This window comes from Papilio machaon, chromosome 8 (genome assembly GCF_912999745.1).
Source record: "Papilio machaon chromosome 8, ilPapMach1.1, whole genome shotgun sequence".
In the NCBI taxonomy this organism is placed as follows: domain Eukaryota; kingdom Metazoa; phylum Arthropoda; class Insecta; order Lepidoptera; family Papilionidae; genus Papilio; species Papilio machaon.
The window spans coordinates 3,644,844-3,660,140 of NC_059993.1; the positions used below are offsets into that span (position 1 = coordinate 3,644,844).

Here is a 15,297-nt window from a genome sequence, read left to right on the forward strand (position 1 = left end):
CATTATTATTCTATTTTAAATGCGTTAACTTACGTAGTTATTTCTAATTAAATTTATAGGCAGTAAATAAACAAGGATTCAAATATTATTGTCAGTGGGACACACCTATGTTAATTTTATATTTCAACATTTTTATAGTAGAAGGAATGTTTTAAGATAAAGTGGATGGCATTGATTTAAATGTAAACTAGTTATGTTAACACATTATTTAAATATAAGTCAGTTAAGTCAGGCGTTTATTTTATTATAGACCACATGCGATGTCAATGGATAATCTTTAACAAAAATAAAAACCATAATTTCTTAATTATTATCAAATTTCAGAGTATTTTGAATGATCACTTTACTTGGTAATACAATTGGAATGTATTAGTTGTTATTTACATAACGAAATATAAAAAAAAATATGACAACAAGGCCAGCCCATAAATTGGGTGTTTTCGTTGAACAAACACAATATCATTTATGATATATAATGTTGAATTTTTTTAATAAAAGGTAATATCAGTCATAGGTACTTGGATCTAGGCGTAGATCCAAAGATTTGCATAAAGGTCGGACCATATGACCAGGAAATAGTCAATAAGGTGAATATAATACGATGTGAGTATCGTAGTAGGTAGGAGGGTGTAGGAGGGTGTAGGAGGGTGTAGGAGGGTGGCTAGTTGTTGAGTTGCGGGCGGAGAGGCAGAGAGCCCTCCACCCAGAAGTTGGGTCTCTGCATCATGGTCTGCCACAACGTCACCTCCTTGCCCACACTGTCCATCCAGTTCACGTTCGCTCCCATATATGTACCTGCATGTTTAAATCATTATTAAGTATTTTATTTTTAAAACTAGCTGTCGCCCGCGACACCGTCCGCGCGCAGGAAAAAAAACTTAATAGCGGTATGAACTTTTTCTCGCCTTTTAAACCTTCCCTAGACTTCCACGAACATTTCAAGACTAAGATAAGCTAAATCCGTTCAGCCGTTCTCGAGTTTTAGTGAGACTAACGAACAGCAATTCATTTTTAAATATATAGATAGATAAAAAAATTATGCCTTATAAAGCATCTACATATTTATGGGTCCTAAATGGGTATTAAAAAAATTATTATATGGAATATTTAAAGGCTCGATACTGTTGGATTTCGATGGGTTTTCACGGCCGGGTGTATTACTTCCATATATCTGAATTCATTGCCTTCTTACGTCATTCACTTGACAAAGAAATCTTTGGTCTATCTCATTGTAGCCACAAATATAGACATGTATTTTAAAATATTGTATAAGTGAGTTATTGGTATTCTGACCGGTGCCGAGCGAGAGTCTGACGGCGCCCATGAAGTCGTTGGATGCGAGCCGGTCGCGGTCCCACAGGCTGAGCTCTAGCGCGCGGCCAGCCAGCTCGGCGGGAGCGAGGCCGCGGTACGTGAAGGTGTGCTCCCAGCGCGGGCTCAGCGTGCGCCGCGACACACCCGTCTTCTGCTTCGCCAGGCGGCCGCGCTCCGGCAGCAGGTAACTGCATACATACATACATACATACATACACTTCTTATATTTATCTCATAACTATTTTTAAAGTGCATATTCAAGGTTACATACGGAAACAACTGACTAATGTAAACCAATAGATTTTACTGTAGTTTGGCATATGACAATTTACAATTTACAATTCTATTTTCCAACAAGACAAAGTTAAGTGTTTCACAAGAAGTATGTTCCAGTTTAAATAGCTTTCCTAGTGAGTATTTAGGGCGTATATAATAGTTGATAGCCAAAATCGTCAATATTTATTTTTAGGAATTATTAACTAAAATTGCAATAGTACCTTTTACAGAAGACATCGGCGAGTCCGTTGGGTTTGGTGGCGACGAGGTTCTTGGCCTCCTTGACGAGGACGTGCAGCGTGCCCTTGCCGCGACCTTCACACTCGAACTTGAGTCCGATGATCAGGTCACCGCGGCTGCCTTGCTGCTCCTCAAATTGTTCCGTCTGCGAATACATAGAAATGAGTTTCTTTAGAAATAGGTAAAATACCAGAAATACAGCGGCGCCGTTCAATAAGGACGCAGTAAATGAAAGGCTTATTATTTAAAATTTAAGGATTGTGCCATCCTTTTATATACTGATAGGACACAATGTCCACTTACTGCTTTATCTGTTGCATATGTATTAAGATAAGGATGCGTATTCATTAAGTTAGAGTAAAATGCGTTACACCGGTGTGTCTGTACTGACCCGTTCATGCAACTTGTACCACGTGGGCGCGGGGTCGTCGAAGACGACGTCGGCCAGCGGCAGTGTGACCTCGCCGAGGAAGTCGTTGCGGCCGAAGATGTCGGCGTGCCACACGCTCAGCCACAGTGTCCGCGCGGACAGCGCGGCCAGCGGCTGCACGAAGCTCAGCGTCTCCTCGAACACGGGGCTCAGCGTGTTCTTCTTCACCTTCGTCTTGCGCTTGCCGGTCTTTGACTTGTCTGGCAACAAGTATACCTGCGAAACGTAACAACAGTATTATAGTTGATAGATTCGAAAGCAAACATAGTAACTCAAGATGGATGACGGCAGCAATTCATAATTATGACCACGCTATTTAACATGGGATATGGATGTAGTTGAGTTCTAGTTTACTGGTTAAAGTTGTTGCATGTTACCTTGACGTAAGGATCAGAGCGGTTGCGCTTGGTGTCGACGGGCGCGAGATCCCGGGCGCGGCGCACGCCCACTTCGAGCGCGCCCAGCCGGTAGTTGTACAGCAGCGAGAACTGCACCTCCCCGCGCACAGTCACACCGCCGCGCGCGCCCTCGCCCGCCCCCGAGTACACAGACGCCATCGACTCCGACCGCGCCTAACACACACATACATACAAATTATGTAACGTCACAGAAAAAACAATAAATATTAATCAAAAAGAACAATAATTTACTCAGTAATATTGTATTGCTATGAAAAGAAATATAAGACTGCATATTAGATATCAGTTTGTTGCTGACAATGGCAGCAGACAGTTCTTGGCCAAGTTCTTAAAATGTTTAGTTGAATGTGAAAGTATTACAAATATTATAATTCATACCGTAAATGGCGATTAAATGTGTAGTAACTTCATATCTATTGTAAACACAATTTTACAATAGAACCGTAAACAATGAACTTCCTTGTTACACGCGCAGAGCACAGAAAAACTAACTTTTTAAAAGCAATATAACAAAGGGCACAACATGTTACGACCACATTTTATCCCGCTCTCTCGTCCATGACTGGATACTGGATAACGCGTTAATGAAACCTAAGTCCTGCGTTTGTTCACATTATCTCCCGACATACGATACGTCACCGCAATGCCAGACGGTGCACCAAACAACTCTGTGTTTGTTCTCATTACCCCAAGTTGAAAGTCACGTAAACAATTTAAACGTAGTTTTATGTGACAAAACGTAGTTTTATGTGACAAAACGTAGTTTTATGTGACACGTGACGGGTTTTTAGAAAATTTTATTCACCTTTCTAACTCATGTGTTTATTTTTTTATTTTTCTTAATGAAGTGAACAATCAGTGGCAATGCTGTCTGTTGCCTCAATAAGTCTTATTTTCATTTAAGATGAGGAGGCAAACAAGCAACGGAAACACTGAGGTGTTCAACGACGCCCATAGACATCTGCAATACTAGAGGGACCGCAGAATCTTATGAAGAAATATTTAAAATTTAAAAAAAAAAACATAAACATTATACTAAGATATTTAAGGTACTTTTCTGTCGTAACGAATGATTCATAATGTGTGTAGATTATAAAATTTACATATTCACCAACATTTTTGTATATAAATGTCCCATAAATAGAATAAATAGTGACCCTCGTTCTTTTAGATACCTTAACGTAACATTTAAAACGAGTTGTATTTGATGGAATTTAATAAGTTTGTAGGTTTTTTAGGTATATCAATCCGAGGTTATAATGTAGTTTATTTCAGTTACTAACTATCGCACGCGAGTCCGTCCGCTCGGAATTAAAAAAAAAACACAATTAGTATCCTATGTGTTCTTCCAGATTATGTTCTACAGCTGTGCCAAATTTTATCAAGAGCTCAATGGAAGCTGTTTCGGAGACCTTCTAACAAACATCCATCCATTCAACTAAACTTTCGCATTAGAACTTCACAACAGATCTAGATCAAATTTGTAATAGTCTGTAAGAACACATAGGCTACTAATTAAGATTTTTTTTTATTTCCGCTCCCACGAAATCGCGGGCTAAATCTATTTTCAGTTTTCAAATAATCTTTGCTTTTCCTGTTTACCCCAAATGTATTTAAAGGCTTTAGAGCTGTGGTTGTTATTATCTTTAGATTTTTTATGTACTACAATTAAGTTCAATTAACCAGGTTTTATTGACAATTACAGGTCAAGCCCGGCGGTACAGACCAGTCTAGTTAAAAGCCGAGTGACCGCATATGGCATTGCACAATAATAATCTACATCGTCTCTGCCCACACTCTAGCTATAAAAGGGATTAACGTTACAACATTTCGGATAAAGCTCTGCGTTACTGGTCGGCCTAAGTTAAACCTTCTCATTATGTTAACTGTTCTTGTCTGGTTTTATTTTAGCTTTTTATAATATAAGCGATAATAAGTAGTAAGCCAGAATTATCTGACAATTGGTGGTTCGATTTTTAATCAAGTGGCCTAGTACGAATATTTGCAGTTTTTATGTTTATGAATGTTATTAAACTTAATGACAAAAAGTCTAGTGTGCCTCAGTTGAAATTGAGTGCAAAGCGTTTTGCAAAATCTGGTTCGCAGTCGTTTCGCAAGCCGGCGTTCGTAACAGCACAATGGGCGCCGCGTGGCCCCTGAGACAATACCCGCTCGGTTACACTACAACGCTTTTAAATACTAATAATTGAATAAACCGTTTTACTATCAACATTATTTTTTAATCTGTATTAGCAACGTACTTGCTTCTACAAGGTATACATATAAAATATTAAAAACAGCGTATGTCACTCGTCGGGAAGAAACCTTTCTATTGATGGAATTAGAAAAAAAATCAGTAGGTAATTTTTGGCTTCATCCAAAGCCACTAACCATTTTTTCTGTTTATTATGTTAGAATAGTCTTTAAATCCATTTTTTCCAGGAATATTTATATTTACTAATAAAGCTATAGCTAAATAAATATATATGTAGTTTAAAATAATTACAATGTTGGAAGAAAAACCGTTTAAAATCTATCTGATTTAAACGTTTTACCATATACATATATTAGGTCCTTACATATGAAATTGGCGTTTTTCGTACTGGCCACTTTAATCACGAATTTCTCCTCTTTGGTAAGGAATTCCAAATTCAAATTTGTACAGCTATAGACTCATGTATTTGTGGTTCGATGACCGTCATTCATTTGTTTTTTTTCTTCTGTTTTTTTCTGTTTGCGTCACTCATTTTACAAAATGGAAAACTTAAAATATCGCATTATTTACGAGTACGAGTTCCGCCGTGGCACTAGTGCTGCGGAAACGACTCGAAGGGTGAATGATGTGTATGGCGGTCGTGTTGCAAAAGAAAACACAGTTCGTTTTTGGTTCCAACGTTTTCGTTCTGGAAATTTCGATCTGCAGAACAAGCCCCGTGGACGGCCTGAGACTCAAGTTGATAATGAAGAGTTGAAGGCTATTGTGGAAGCGGATCCATCGCAAACCACGTCCGAGTTAGCTGCAGGCTGCGATGTTAGTGATAAAACTGTTTTAATTCACTTGAAGCAAATTGGGAAGATTAAAAAGCTTGAAAGATGGGTAACTCACGAATTGACTGAAGCAAACCGGCAAACGCGCGTCGACTGTTGCGTTACATTACTAAACCGGCACAATAATGAAGGTATTTTAAACCGAATCATTACCTGTGATGAAAAATGGGTTCTTTACGATAATCGGAAGCGCTCAGCGCAATGGTTGGATCCTGGCCAGCCAGCCAAATCCTGCCCCAAGCGAAAATTAACCCCAAAAAGTTACTTGTAAGCGTTTGGTGGACTAGTGCCGGTATTGTTCATTACAGTTTTCTCAAATCTGGCCAGACTATTACGGCTGATGTCTATTGTCAGCAATTGCAAACCATGATGGAAAAGCTAGCGGCTAAACAACCTAGGCTGGTCAATCGCTCCACGCCACTGCTGCTTCACGACAACGCTAGACCACACACTGCGCAACAGACGGCTACTAAATTAGAAGAGCTTCAATTGGAAAGTCTAAGACATCCTCCGTACTCCCCGGACCTTGCTCCAACAGATTACCATTTTTTTCGAAATTTGGATAACTTCTTGCAAGGGAAAAAATTCAACTCCGATGGGGCAGTCCAAATCGCCTTCAAAGATTTTATTGATTCCCGTCCGACTGGTTTTTTTAGTAAAGGGATCAATGAACTACCTATGAGATGGCAAAAGTGCATAGAAAATAATGGTTCATACTTTGATTAATTAAATATATTATATTAAAAAATATTCGACTTTTTGTTCCTCCCATACAAAACGCCAATTTCATATGTAAGGACCTAATATATAATAATAATTTATTTCTCAATAGACAACATTCGTTTTACCTGTAAACAAAATATCCTTCCATACGTAATTAAGCCAGGGTCAAGTTCCAAATATAAGCCTTAATAGTTAATAAATGGCTTAATATCTCGTTTTATATCTGTTTTAAGAATTTCCATCTAGAGACTAGTTATTTGCAAATTTTAATAGAATACATTTTACTGGTCAACTTTGTTGTTGCGACCTCGCGGTCATTTAACGACCAGGGTTAGTTGAACCCTAATTGATACGATTAGTATACTATCAATCGACCCGTCTGACGAAAAAAGTTTCATCTTATGAGATCCCATAGAAGATGGAACTTTTTTTGTCGCATGGGTCGCAATGTCTAAAAATTTTTGTTACCTGTAGACCACTCCTGTTGATCGGGAAGCGGTCGGTGTCGTGAGGTAGTGGCGAACTGGAGCGGCGTGGTAGGGTCGCCGTACCCGAAGATAGCGTCGCATTGTCGGACAGGTATACCTCATCTGTAGGCAAGATAACGTCTTTCAGTAAATATAGTGCAAATAAATTGTAAAACATCGATATATCTGGCAATACTCATTGGTGATAAAAAAGATAAATAAAAAGATCCGTCATATTACAACATTTATAAAATCAATAATAGTTCTCATTTTCGTTTCAAATAAGGTTTAAATCGATAAATAGAGGTGAAGAGAAGATATTAAATGAGGATTCTGGCATCTCACTATCATATGAATGACAAAATTCTTCGAACACGAATTATTCTAAACGCTGTTTTTGAACGAAATCGGAGCTAAATATAACATTATTGTAAGAAAAAAAGGAATAAAAACTACCAGTAATCGACTTCAAATTTTAAATATTCGTAGATTGTTAAAAATATCACAGGACTTGAATTGTTTATCTTAAAAGAAATATAATGATTAAAATATACTGTAGGTGTCTTTGATAATAAAAATCTTGAATAATTTCAACACATCGTAGTGACTAAATTTAAAACATCCAAGGTGACCGAATCAAATATGTTTTTTACATAACCAATAAAAAAATTATATTTGCTAAGACTATTTTAAGCTTTTAGATGCAAAATTAAACATAATACAACATAATAGAATTTGACAAAGTGCGCAATACTTAACATAGTAAGTTTTACTAAAAGTAACATATAAAGTATTAATAAATTAATTTAGCTCTGCAAATAATAAAGCATATCCAGTGCTATATACTTTAGCATTGAATTAATCATTAAAATTAATGTGTAATTATTAAAATTTTAAATTGGGTGCGATTGTGCTTAAAAAATACGGAGAAAGGTTTGAACAGTGCGCCGTTTAAAGGACAACAAGGTTTTAAACTATTGAAAGTATTGCATTGGGAAGTAGAGGATCGGTGCATACGCAGTAAGGTCGCAAGGCACGGGTACCCTCGTTCTGCAACTCAAGCCACTCGTCCGTTTTGACTTGGCGACATCTCTTCCCCCTAGTCAGTGAGTTGTCGAACCATTCCATTGACTTCAGGAATGCGTCCCGACACGACAGAACGTCACGAATGAAGGACATTTTCTCACCAGATCTCAATGTGCTCCCACGGCTCGAGGCTTCTATTTCTTTTGTTTGATCACATGAATGCACAATTTTTTCACTAACGTTTCTAGAACTTTCCTTAAGTTCATTTGTCAAGAGTACCGTGGTAGATTTTATTGATTCGTTGTCAACTACTTTAGTCACACTGGAGTTAATTGAATCATTATCTTGTTTTGTTAACGTAGAGCTCGATGATCCGTCGTCAAGCGGTCTATTTATTATTATCATTGGCGCCGATTGTTGAGTCGTCCTAGCTTGATTGCTTAAAGTGTAACTCTTTCGTATCGGCCCCACTAACGAAGAATTTTGATCTCCTATAGGAGAATCATGTTCGTCTTCTGGCAGTGTTCGACAACAACAACACAACTTTTTGAAACACACACTCATCATTGAAGTAAGTTTATTTATTTCGCGAGGCTCGGATTTAATATCGTAAATATTAATTGGTTCGTATTGATAGCGAACAATAACTGATTTATATTTTGGTTTATAATTTTCCGACGATAAAGAATCCGATTCAGTTTTGTGGCTAATTAGAGTAGCCATTTTAAATACGCTAGTTTGTACACAACGCAACTGAATTGGAACAAATTGAGTGAGTTTATGTAAATCAAACACAAAATCCACATTTTATCGCGTCCTGTCCACTGCGCTTGTTTCCTGTTGTGACTCGTATTGCGATACAAGAACAACTACAGCGAACAACGGAACGTGCCATGAGGCCAAAGTTAATAATGTTAGCGAGCAATTATTACAGTCTATTACGAGACTACTGAGTGTGCATCAATCTGGTTATATCACCTTTAATTTAATCAAAAATGTACTAGTATGTTTATAAATAAAAAATACGATTTTAAAATTACCTTGTAATGACAGGGTTTTTGGAGGAGTAGATAAAGTACTCCACCGCTTTGGTTGCGATTGTGGTTTGATGCCAGCATTATTTACTTCCGTGTTTAGAGATCTTGATGTCGTTGTAGTTTTTAATATCTTTTTTTCGACAATTCTATTTAAAACAGGTAAAGATGACTTAAAGGATTGGCGCCTCAAAGTGTAATCAGGAGTGTTCGATTTGCTCGAATCTTTTTTATTTCCGATGTTGTCTTCAAGTTCTTTATTGATAGCATCAATTTCTTGAATATCTTGTGCTGTAGCTGAAGAACCTGCATATCCTGATTCAGAGCCATTAGAACTTGTGTTATCTGTCTTTTCTGAATACACTACAGCGCCTTCCTTATTTTCTGGGTGTAACAATTTTTGGGCAAAAAGCAATGACTCGTTCTTCGGTTTTCCAAAATCAAATTCACGTTTTTTTGTTAATGGAGATGCACTTTTTAACGGTAAAGTTTCTCTAGAAACACGACCCTTATTTGGTACATTTACCTCAGGTTGAAGTTTGCCTATTCTCGACAAAACTGAACTATCCTTTCTGGTGGTAACTGGTGAAGGTTGTTTTATTGGTATTTTTGACACTGGATACGTCATCTTCTCTACAACACTTCTTTCCAGTGTTTTAATTGGTGTGATAACATTAGGAACAGCAACTTTGTCACTATTTTCTTCTTCGTTTTTGTCGGAAATTGATAAAACTGCACATTTAGAAATCATTTCATCGATTTCTTTATCAACTGAGTCCACCTTACCACTGATTTCAGACGAGACTTTGTTTTCACTTTTCGGTGTAGATGTTTTAATTTGTTCATATAAAGTGTCACTAAATTTATCAATATCTTCATTGGATAGCGATTCCTCTTGATCTGACTCATAACTATGAAATAATATATTTGTTTTACTTTCAACACTTGAACGTTCTGACATTTCGACTTTTTTTACCTTTTCATTGCCAGTGGAGTGTGACACTGTCTCTTTGGCTAATTGAACTCGACCTGTTGGTGATTCTAATTGTGATCCAACAATGTCAGTTTTATTTTCCGATTGTTTGGATTTCGATTTAGTCAAATCTGCGTATTTAGCAATTGTTTCATCAATTTCTTTATCAATGGTGTAATGTTCATTTAATATCTTTTTAAGTGACAAGGAGCCAATTGATTTAGAAAGTTCTTTAGGTGATGAAACTTTATCCTGGGTTTTCTTAGCGTCGGTTGTTGGCGAAGATTTTTTTGGTGTGGTTTTATCCAGTGAGTAACGTTCCCGTAATCTTTGTTTCAGTGACAAAGTTTTTTCCTTCAATGAATCATTAGACGTTGCTTTTTTTGGAGTTAGTTCTGAACTCGTTGATGGGGTATTATCTAATTTGCTACGGTTATCTGTCATAGATGTTTTCACTATCTTCTTCCCGATTGATAATAATTCACTACGCTTTTGTTCAGGTGTCTTCGAGGCTCGCGTTTCGCACAAACGTGATATGTTTTTGGACACATCGGTAGTATCAGATTTACTTATCGTTTTATCAAGGTCAACAATGTTTTCAGATTTATTTTCAGTGTATTTAGCCTCAGGTAAATGTATGCTTTTTCTTTGTGAAGTCGATTCAACAATTTTAGACATAGGATCGGAAAATTTTGATTTAGAATCGACTTTATCTCTGGAAAGAGATTTGTTGCTTTCTTCTAAATATACGGTACGACTAGGAAAAAGAATCGATGCATCACTTTTAGTATCTTCCGTGTCATCTAATTTTGCCGGATTAGAACCCGGTTTAGGCAATAGTTTTCGTCTGGGTCTAAAATCTGGCGTAGTACTACTTGAAGACGAACTATCTGATCTAGTTAATTTTACTATCGTAATATTAATATCTGTTTCAGTTGCCTTATCAACTTTTCTCCGTATACCCGGAATTAATTTGTCTGTTACTTTTGGAGACGTTTGTGAAGTAGTCGATACTAATTTCCTCGATAAATGCTGTCCGGTAGCTGTTTCTAATTCTGAGTTATTTTGTAAGTACTGAGAGACTTCAACTTTTTGACAAATTCTCTCATCTAACTTTTTACCAACAATATAATGTTCACTCACTTTTTGTTTCAGAGAAACCGCTTTGGGTTTTGATAATTCAGACGCTAAAAAAGAATAAAGTTTGAATTTCTCCCTTTGTTCTTCCCTTATTTTTGTTAGCGGTACGGGTTCAATGTCGATATCATCTTCTGTTGAGAAACAATTCCAACACGTCACTTCTTCTACTTTTTTATTTGCTGTCCTTTTATTTTTAACTGCACTGACCACTTCTTTATCACTCATCGTTAATGTTTAAAATAATAATACTTCCACGACTCGATAAGAACACGTATAGTTGTCGGGTGAGCGCGCGACTAAACCACTTTAAGCTTCGACCAATGTTTTTAAAGTGAACTTCGTCGAGCAAGGTATATATGAATAATTTAATATAAACGACATTTAAATTCATTATACAAATGTTCTAGATGTAAAAAAACGATTACGCAACTTGAATAAACCTCTACCTCGAACATGTCTAACCTAACTAATTATTAATAAAATTATTACGCAATTTATAAATATTTGACCTTTGGCAAATAAAGTAATTACAACTTCATAGTAAACCTGTTTTATTTATCATAGCTGTAGTTTACTGCGTTCAAACGAAACATATTAACATAACCTACGTTTGAAAAAGTAGAGGACTTGCCGGCTAAACAGACATTACCGTTAAAAGTAATTACAGTTAATTTAGTTAAAAGGTCATATGTATTTTTGTAATAGAATCGTTATGTTATTTTTTATATTTTAAGAAAGAACCCGTATAGAGCTATAATCACGGAAGTTTTAGGACATTGAGTTGTTACCCTTTCCTTTTTTGTATGGTTATCAATACGTAATAATCAAGGGCGGTCTGTCGATTGAACAACTTTTGAAAAGGTGTAAATTTATTGATGGAGGTCTATGTATTGGTGAAACCTTCTACCATCTGACCACTACCAGAAGACGACTACAAAACTGCATTCCAATTCCATTTGTAAACTATTATTATCTTACCTAATATTATAAAAGCGAATGTTTAGGATTTAGATGGATGGATGGATTGTTTGTTTGAAGGTAACTCCGGTACAGCTCAACGAATCTTGATGAAATTTGCCACAGATGTAGAACATCGTCTGGAAGAACACATAGGCTACTAAGTTTTTTTTTAATTCCGCGCGCACGGAGTCGCGGGCGACAGCTAGTATAATATATATTAGGAAACTGTTTAAGTTTATAACTGTAAGTTACAAATAACTTTAAAAGTCTAATTAAATGTAAGATAACGGTAGAAAAAATTAGTTGCACAATTATTATTTGAGTAAAGTGTTTGCTGACTTCGTGTGCTGAGCTGTCGCTGGTATTTTAATATTCTAATGAAACCGGTTCTTTGGATAATGTTGTTGCAAAAAACAATCTTTTATCATATTTATTTTTATACCTTTACTTATTATTTTATATTTGCATTAAATTTGTTTAACTTTCAAACGTTCTACATTGGTACGATATTAAAAATATATTTATATACGTTTTTACTCGACTCGTACATAGGTATATAAATTTTTGGTCAGTTCATTTTGTTATAACCTTGATTACAAATCGATTTTTATGTATTTAACGATTTGAAAATGTCTTTTCAGTTTTCGCATTGAAAATAATATATTTTCATAATTTTATTAATAAAATTATCATACACTGTTTTTGTTTCAGACTGACATTAACATTTTAAAATACATAATGTTTTACTACTTTCCTTCCATGTGAACTTGACATTTATGATTAGAAAAATAGTGTTGTTTTTATACTTATTTCTATCCTCAAATGTAAATTTTATTCATTAAAACATGCAAATATATAATTTTATTAGCCGATTAGATATATGTAAAGATTAATTTATAATAACTAATGCACCCGTTAAGTCGGATTTCCATTTATCTAAAAGAAAATGTTAAAATATGTTAATTTGTCCAAAGATAAAGTAAACAAGTTAATATTATTCGCTTTATTTTTGATATTAAAATATTATATTACTTGATTACTTTAAGTTTCTTATATTTCTTAAATTAATTATATCATCTCATTTATCACATTCAAATGAAATCTGTAATAATAAACAGAGGAACTTCAAATTCAAAACATGGCGCCCATTACGCTATTTTATTTTTCCAATTATTTTATGAGTAATCTTACTAATATCATAAATGCGAATGTTTAGATGGATGGATGGATGTTTGTTTGAAGGTATCTCCAGAATGATAAAATTTTGTACAGCTATAGAACATCTGATATAGAACGGACGGAGCCCCGTGCGACAACTAGTATGATATAAAGCGAAATGATAATGTACAATATGAATACCTAATATTATCATTATTATGTGAAGTGTCAGAAATCGGCTGCTTTTTTAACGGCGCGACTGCAAACTGGTCGCCAAACGCCTATCGCTTTCATTACTGCTTGAAACAGTCTATGTATAGCGGCATATGCCAAGCACGTGTTTTCACTAGAGCATTTATTGATTGTTTGTGCAACATTGTGGCGTACAGTCTTAGCTCTCGCTAATGTGATACTCAATCAATCAGAGCGACGACCGTGGCCTCAAATCGCAATCGACACATAACCAACACTCACCGCAACATCGACACTACACTAAGTAAACTTACACTTACGTAATCAAGAAGTAAGTTGTATTTACACTTACATTTTGGTCATATTCTGTTTACGTTTATATCTACTAGCTGTCGCCCGCGACTCCATCCGCGTGGAATTAAAAAAACTCTATAGAACTAAAAAAAATATGTCTTCTTCCAGACTATGTCTTCTACATCTTTGCCAAATTTAATCAAGATCCGCTGAGCTGTTCTGCAGATAACTTTTAAAGAAACATCCTTAACCTAACATTCGCATTTATAATATTAATAAGATAAGAAATGTCACTTTATGATTAGCAAATATGGATTTGATGTTTATTTGTTTGATTTTATTTATTAACCAAAAGACGATGTTCAGCCTGAATGAAGAATGAAAGCAAATCTAAATTAAGTACAATTAGGTACACACCACCGTATCACAACAACAAACCGTAATTAAGTACAAGTACAATCACGGTTTGTGGTTGTGAAGTATTTAACTATGAATAACTCCATACATAATCTGAAGATTTAATATAAAAGGTACAGAAAGAAAAAAATATGGAAGGAGAAGTCCTTATTTGTAATACACAACGCCGAACCTTTCAATCACCCTTCATTGGTAAAATAATACAATTATTAAATAATAATTAAGTTAAGCAGTTACTACGTTATAATTGATAAATGGAAAGTTCTTGAACAAAAACAAAGATCGCATGTCTCTTACATTATGCACCCTGGTCATTGAATTGAAGTAATATTGCGATTGATGCATTAGGTACTATCCCCCGAAGGTCGTTGTCCTAAACAATTACTTATCGTTCAAATTAATTGAAAACCGCATCGATTTGTTCATTTTATCGTATGTATTTTCCTTGCATTATGAGATTATTAATATAAAATACGTTATTTTCGTAACCAAGATATTTACATCAATTAATTTTTTTATGACAGAAGAGGGCAAACTTGTCACAGCCAGAGGAACCGTAGATCCGTTGCCGGACATATTTATCAAATTAACAAACTGATGCGTGTATAATATGATCCACTAACATATTTAAAAAAAAATTAATTAATTTAAGCAGTGAATATTGAGTCTTTTAACATTGCATTTTGTCAATGAGTAAGACTAACACAATATTTAGTATGAGAAGGCTTAAGATTAACTTAATTAATAGCCAAACCCAATAACTGATCCTAAGATTATTAATACCAATAAGTATGACAGAAAATCATGTGTTAGATCAGGTTTTTAGATTACTATTAATGATAGATATTTTAATCTAAATGTTTTTAAACAATTACGTGGATCTGTATTATTATATAATTATAACAGGACGCATATTAGTATAAAGGTAAAATATTATTATGTTCATTATAATCATGAAAACATCCTTGAGAAAGTTATGTATCAATGTCTATTTATTAATGAGAAACGTTTAATATAACAATAGTTGTTTTAGCTGACATTTTTTCTTGCTACAGGCTAAACAATAACAAAAGAGTTAGGAAAGGTACAAAACTTTGGTGCAAAATTAGTTCTTATTCAAAAGCTCTGCTTAGACATATAATCCTGTCCGAAGTATCTATTATTTCTCCGCACTTGTTTTTTTAAT

At 35.2% G+C, this 15,297-nt stretch overlaps 1 protein-coding gene across 2 annotated transcripts in view; it reads right to left on the reverse strand.

Moving 5' to 3' along the window:
- Nucleotides 1-352: 352 nt before the first annotated feature.
- The window catches only part of LOC106720730, a 64,417-nt gene continuing 49,472 nt past the window's right edge, over nt 353-15,297 (reverse strand). For both annotated transcript variants that reach the window (XM_014515482.2, XM_014515484.2), the window contains exons 5-10: nt 6,919-7,040; nt 2,638-2,832; nt 2,222-2,476; nt 1,812-1,975; nt 1,294-1,502; nt 353-795 (exon numbers count right to left, since the gene is read on the reverse strand). In XM_014515482.2, the coding sequence (XP_014370968.2) occupies nt 662-795; nt 1,294-1,502; nt 1,812-1,975; nt 2,222-2,476; nt 2,638-2,832; nt 6,919-7,040 (1,079 nt within the window). In that variant the 3' untranslated portion in view covers nt 353-661. The remainder of the gene's footprint in view (nt 796-1,293; nt 1,503-1,811; nt 1,976-2,221; nt 2,477-2,637; nt 2,833-6,918; nt 7,041-15,297) is intronic.